This window comes from Pundamilia nyererei, unplaced genomic scaffold (genome assembly GCF_000239375.1).
Source record: "Pundamilia nyererei isolate P.nyererei 1_Seehausen unplaced genomic scaffold, PunNye1.0 scaffold00016, whole genome shotgun sequence".
NCBI classification, from domain to species: Eukaryota; Metazoa; Chordata; class Actinopteri; order Cichliformes; family Cichlidae; genus Pundamilia; species Pundamilia nyererei.
Window position 1 is genome coordinate 2,392,647 of NW_005187417.1, and position 6,000 is coordinate 2,398,646.

General features: G+C 40.9%; 1 protein-coding gene across 1 annotated transcript; it reads left to right on the forward strand.

Annotated features, from left to right (window-relative positions):
• The first annotated feature begins 3,452 nt into the window (after positions 1–3,452).
• On the forward strand, positions 3,453–4,252 carry LOC102213811 (growth arrest and DNA damage-inducible protein GADD45 gamma-like). The gene is made up of 3 exons (XM_005725551.1): positions 3,453–3,553; positions 3,653–3,860; positions 3,984–4,252. Exons 1-3 carry the CDS (start codon positions 3,453–3,455, stop codon positions 4,095–4,097), a joined length of 423 nt encoding a protein of 140 aa, XP_005725608.1. The 3' UTR covers positions 4,098–4,252.
• The last annotated feature ends 1,748 nt before the right edge of the window (positions 4,253–6,000 follow it).

A 6,000-nucleotide genomic window follows, 5' to 3' on the forward strand; every position in this document is an offset into this window, starting at 1 on the left:
GGTGGATGATGCCATCTGTGGAGTAGAGGCTGGCCATAAAACTGCCCCATTGTAAGCACAGAAGCTCCTCTATTGTCACGGTCTTCTATACAAATGCAAATCATCAGCGCGTGCCAGAACGCAGTGCGTGCTGCACAATCTGCAGTGCTGGCCCACGCGAACCACGTGGCCATCAGCTGGCCCCCAAATCCTTCCTTCCTCGGGTTTTATTTATTTACTCTGGGGAGTTCAGGAGCCACGCGAGTTACGCAGAAATAGCTTTAAAAGTTATTTTCCTTGGAATTTGGCCCATAGTTCCACTAAATGCTTTCATTTGCGATTTAAGTGGTCCCGACAAACTTTTACGCAGGACTCCATTTCACCTGCTCCACGCGTTAGGCACTTTCAATGTAACATATTGTCATTATTTGGTAATTTTTAGTATCCAGTTCAAGTAACCTGACCTGTGTCTGGTTTTATTATTATCCACAACTTCTTTTCACTCCGAAACTTTTACGCACGATCCTGCCTCATTCGGTTCACTTCTAGTGCCGTTTCTCTTCTCTTATTTGGTGCCATTTCATCTGCATAATAATCCAAAACACATCTTGCATCAGGTCAGACCTGCTGCCATTGCTGCGTAAATTGCGCAGGGGGTTGGAGGTGCAGACACAGGTCGGTGGTGATTGATTCAGCACTATTGTTCTATGGAAGGCACAGTGGCAGATGGAGAACTGTCGCTATGAGGGGACCCCCTCCTCCAAGCCCCCCTTCTCCAAGCCCCCATTCTCTTTCTCCTAAACCTAGGTCATCTTCGACCCCAGGGCTTTTTTTTTTTTGTCTTTTGTCGACATGTCTCAACATTCGCAAGTCTGTTGTCTGAGTTTTGATTAAGTTAGAATACCAAAGATGAGACTTCACAGTCTAAACTTGCAAAATGTAAAAGGCTATCTCCCCAAACAAGTAGAGGCAAATAAAAATCACTCTCAGTTTGAGCTGTAATCAGACGAGAATGCCCCAAGTGTTTCGTTTAACAACAAAATGCTTATCTTTGCATTATTGCAAACAGGGTCATTTATTTGTTTTTACTTCAGTCCTCATCTGCGCGTCATCTGGCCCAAAGTTTGATTTGGATCTAGCTGATACAAAATAAAACACACATCTACTTTTAGGAAGGATAAGCTCTTATCACCACGGGCCAGGCGCGTGCAAATCGATACCAACCCATTGTTGGTGAAGCACATCTGCCAGATGGTGGACTCTCCGGCAGTGCGCGACAGGTGTTGGTGTTCAAAGCTCTTTACTGGTGACCTGCGGCGACTCAACAGAGCCCACCCTCTGCGTTATAAAGGGAAATGTCCAAAGGTGGCAGATAATTCAGAGGTTTGCAGAAATGTGTTTTTAGTGTTTGCAGAGATGACTTAAGCTCTGTGAATAAAAACAAAATATTTGTATATATTTTTGCACTGATAAAATACGTTTTTGAGTTAGAGAGCGATACACATTACATAACAATCATATTTAGCGTAGATCCACGCAGTCTGTCTACAATTCTGCGTTTTAAACACAACTTACAAAAATAATCTTTGCAGGAGTAGAACATGTGTCTATTACGCCCAGCAGGTGCTGCGTGACTTCTTTTGTTCACCCTCACTTTACCTTCCCCCTGGGACAGATGGTATCTGCCGGTTACTATGGAGAGTGATGCAGAGTAGAGAGATAAAGCACGCAGGCATCTCCAGATGCCACGCGCCAGTCTTTACACATGCAAAGCAGCGGCCCGTGCCATTTCTTAATCTACAACAAACAGTTCATGCTGTGAAGCTGGTCACGACGTCTAAAAGTCTGCCTGACAGTCAGTACAGTTAGAAGGGTGGATAGATCTGATTATTTTGACATCAAACATTGCTGAATACCCTGCATTGATGCTGTTTTTAAGAAAGTTTCTGCTTATTCTTCCAGAAAATTTTCTACGACGTCTTAAAAGGGCCCTGTCCAACGGTGTTCCAATAGTGTTTTAGCTGTTCTGACCACAGCATTAGTAACAATTTGGACATTTCTCGCCTATTTACAAATATACATTGTGCATATTTCATAAATTTTTATATCTTTGCATTTTTACACCAGCTGCGGTTTCAGTTAGGAATAAAATATTTAGCTTTTAAAAAACTTCAAAAAGTGGTGAAAGCATGAAAATATCTTACAAGTCTCGAATAGATTTACTGAAGCATTTGTGTACACAAGACTTTATCTGACTAGCTTATTAAATCAACCTTTTATTTATACAGAAAAATATAATGTCATCATTTGAAAACAAACCAGTTCAACATCTAATGCTCTGTCTTCAGATTTTAAAAATCCATCTTTTAACAGCAGACCAAACCAATCAGCCACTGCCACCCATTCATTTCCACAAAAGGTTAAACTAAAACAGCAAGTCTTTCTCTGTGATTTCAGCTCATTTTAATAATCTTTATAAGCTTGCTTAGATCTGATCTGAAGTTAACTTTGACATGATGAATGGTGTTAGGATTCTAACCTTGCAGGAAAGCTTTATTCAGAGCCCAAACTCTGTGGATGAATGGAGTAATACATTTTAAATGGCAAATATGAAATGATATGGATGACATAACTGGATCAAAAGGATGTAGACTTCTTACTGTTATCACTGGAGCTTTTTATTGCACTGATCCAGGCAGACATCAATTCGCACAAAACAGCAACAGTTACATGGAGAACCTCAAGAATGCAAGAATGCAGGAGTTTTGACCAAAGTTACATCCAAAGTTACTAATGCTCTGTTACTCTTGATGTAATCGAAGATCACTCCAAGTTTTATTAAAACTAGCTGATTGCACAAGAAAGAGCAAGTTTGAAACAGATAGATTTGAAAAGTCTGAAATGAACCTGACAAACACTTTGTTGATGTTCGGTGAGATACCACAAACACCGGTAAATTTAACTCCATGCAAATGAATGCAAATGACTGGGTGCATTAAAACAAGCCCCCCTAAAGCACAATATTATGATTTGGAAAGCGTGCAGTTGCATTGAGAAATACTTTAGATTTAAATATCCTTTGGCTTCATCGTTTAAGCATTTCAGTGGCGTTATCAGTCGCTTCTTAATCTTTCAAAACTTTGAGGACTTTCACAATAGTAGTCTGGTCTTGCTGTGTGGTTTCATTATTCTTGTAAGCTGAAATAAGCACTTAAAGGTCAGGCTTTCTACATTTGATCCTTTCAAATGAAGCTGCCCCCAACTTTCTAAGACTTTTCTATGGGCACGCGTGCCTGAGGGTGGGATGGGGGCTGCTGGCCTCTTGTTACCATTGTGCTGCAATCAGCCAATGAAAGAGTCAGCACGTGTCGGGTCTGCAGTATAAATGTTGGCAATCTCCTGGAAGCAGCACAAACAGCCTTTTCTGGACTTTCTGATACTGCTTCAGCTGAACTGTGAGATACAAACTAACCATGCAGTCTCCTGGAAAATCTCTGAAGGAAGCTCTGCTGTGTGCTCAGAGCGAGGAGCGACTCACTGTTGGAGTCTATGAGAGCGCCAAAATTATGACTGAGTAAGTAAACTTCATGTGACCTTAGCATCTTCTCTTAACATAAGGGTTAATAAAAACTGAACAGCAGCGCTTAACAGGATGATTTTTGTTTCACTACAGAGACCCGGACAGTGTGTCTTTCTGCGTCCTGGCCATGGATGAGGAGTTTGAGTGTGACATCGCCCTCCAGATCCACTTCACCCTCATCCAGTCCTTCTGCTTCGACAACGACATCAGCATCGTCAGAGTGAGCGACATGCAGCGTCTGGTGGAGATTGTTGGGGACAAGGCGGAACAGTTTGAAGATGCGCACTGCGTCCTCATCACGGTATGTAGAGCTCAGTAGCAGCACTGTGAAGAATTTCAAGGCTGATTTTTTATTTTTATTTTTTTTGTGCTTTCTGAAAAGAAACGTGCGACTAAATCTGCTTTCCTCTTCCTGTTTGATCAGAACCCGGCTGACGGGTCTTGGGAGGACCCCGCTCTGCAGAAGCTGCACCTGTTCTGTGAGGAGAGCAGGCATCTGAACGACTGGGTTCCTGAGATCAGCCTCCCCGAGCGCTGATCTGGGACCTGCTCCTCACTCGCTCAGATGCTGCAAAGCTTCTTATCTGGAAATACTCATCCTGATGGACAGGATGACCCTGTTTCTGCTCATCCCTGGATACTCCTGAGGAGGATTCCCGTCCAGGCAGCACGGCGCCGGCCCGAGGGGCCCCCGTGAACCATCGCCTCTTGTCCCGTCCATGCCAAGATGACTCTCATTCTTTATGTGAATGAGGTCGGGCATGCCACAAGAGCGACGCATCGACCCTCATTCTTTGTGCGGATGAGGTTTGGAGAGGAAGGAGAAGCGATTTCTGCGTCCTGTGATTCCACAGAGCAAATGTCGCACGTTGAAGCACGCGCAGCAGGAGAAGAAGCGGTGCTGAGAGAGAGGCCTTCTTAGAAAGGGACTTTTTAAGGATGTCCTCTTCGCTGAGCAACATGACATCAGTTGCAGTCAGCGGAAATGTTTCCCACTTTCCAGAATTGTCTTAATTCTCTAAAGGTTTCACTTTAGAAATTTAACAATGACAAAAAAAAAAAAGATTCTGAAAAAAATCATCTAAGGGTTTCACTTTGGATATTTAATACTGAATTTAAAAAAAAGGTTTAAATAAAAAAAAAGATCTGACTTTAAATCTTGAAGTGTGAAACAAAAACTCTTTCAATTTAACTTCATGAAAAACGAAACTATTTGTGAATTCTTGCATATTTTTTCACATGAAAAGTTACAAATAAAACATTTGAAAATTCTACTTTGCTTATTCACTATTCTTTAATTTTTTGTCTCAGTTGTCTGAAGTAGAAACACAGTAACACTTGGATTTTTTTCCCGTGGCAACATTTTGAGCTCCTTTTAGGGAGTTTTACTTTTACTGGAATCACTCAGCAAGGTCTGCAGCTCCTGAGTGAAATGGGAATAAAGTTAAGAAAACCAAGTATATACAATGTAATTGCACAGCTCAGATTATTGTTATCAGACTCATTTCTTTATGGCAGTAAAGGATTAGGAGGGGTTACGAGATGGATAAAAAACAATAAAGTGGGAAAAATAGATGCATAATGGTAAACCTCTAAAAAGTTTCATAGTCACATGAAAAACAGCTAAGACCAATCCATTTACTTCTCTAGAGGAGGTGAGGTGATTTTAACGTTACCTGGCATGGCCAGAGATTTAAATCTGCTGTTTTCATTCCTTCTACAGTAATGATTACAGATCAAATTAAGTTTGTCTCTGTGAGCCTGCAGCTTCTCCTGTACTTCAAATGCCAAAATATGTTTTTTCTTTTAGTGTGAAATTCCTATGACCGCTGCTATCAGGTGACCCTCTAATCTCAAAAATTGATTTAAAAAGTATTTTTTGTATATATTGTTTATCACGCTTTTTCAAGTTGGTACATTAAAAACCTAGTGGATTAGCTATTAGCAGCTTGTGTTTTATTACTATAGCCAGAGAGGCCGACTTTGACCTATGAAGGAAAACTTTCAGTTTGTGATATTCAAGTTTGTAATAATTTAACAGGAAGCAAAACAAAGTCCTGTTGATGATGAACCTAAACTCGAGTTAAATGTGACCAAATAATGAGTGCAGTCTATAGACGGGCAAATAACATCTGCATCTATTTTAAAAACTGATGACTTTGACAACATAAACATATTTGACACCTTTAACTTAGTTATATATCCCCCTTTTCAACAGAAGTGAACTATTTTTTAAAAGACTTCACAGACAGAGGTGGAGTGGTAAATTGTTCCAGAGCCTTGGCGCCACAGACCAAAAGGCTCTGTTTGCCTTAAAGGCTTCAGTCTTCTACAAAGGACAACAAACAGATTTTGAGCTTTTGAATGAAGACACTGAGCAGCACTGTGTCTAATGTGTCTAACAAGAAGTTGAGATAAATAGTCTGAATCATTTTCATGTA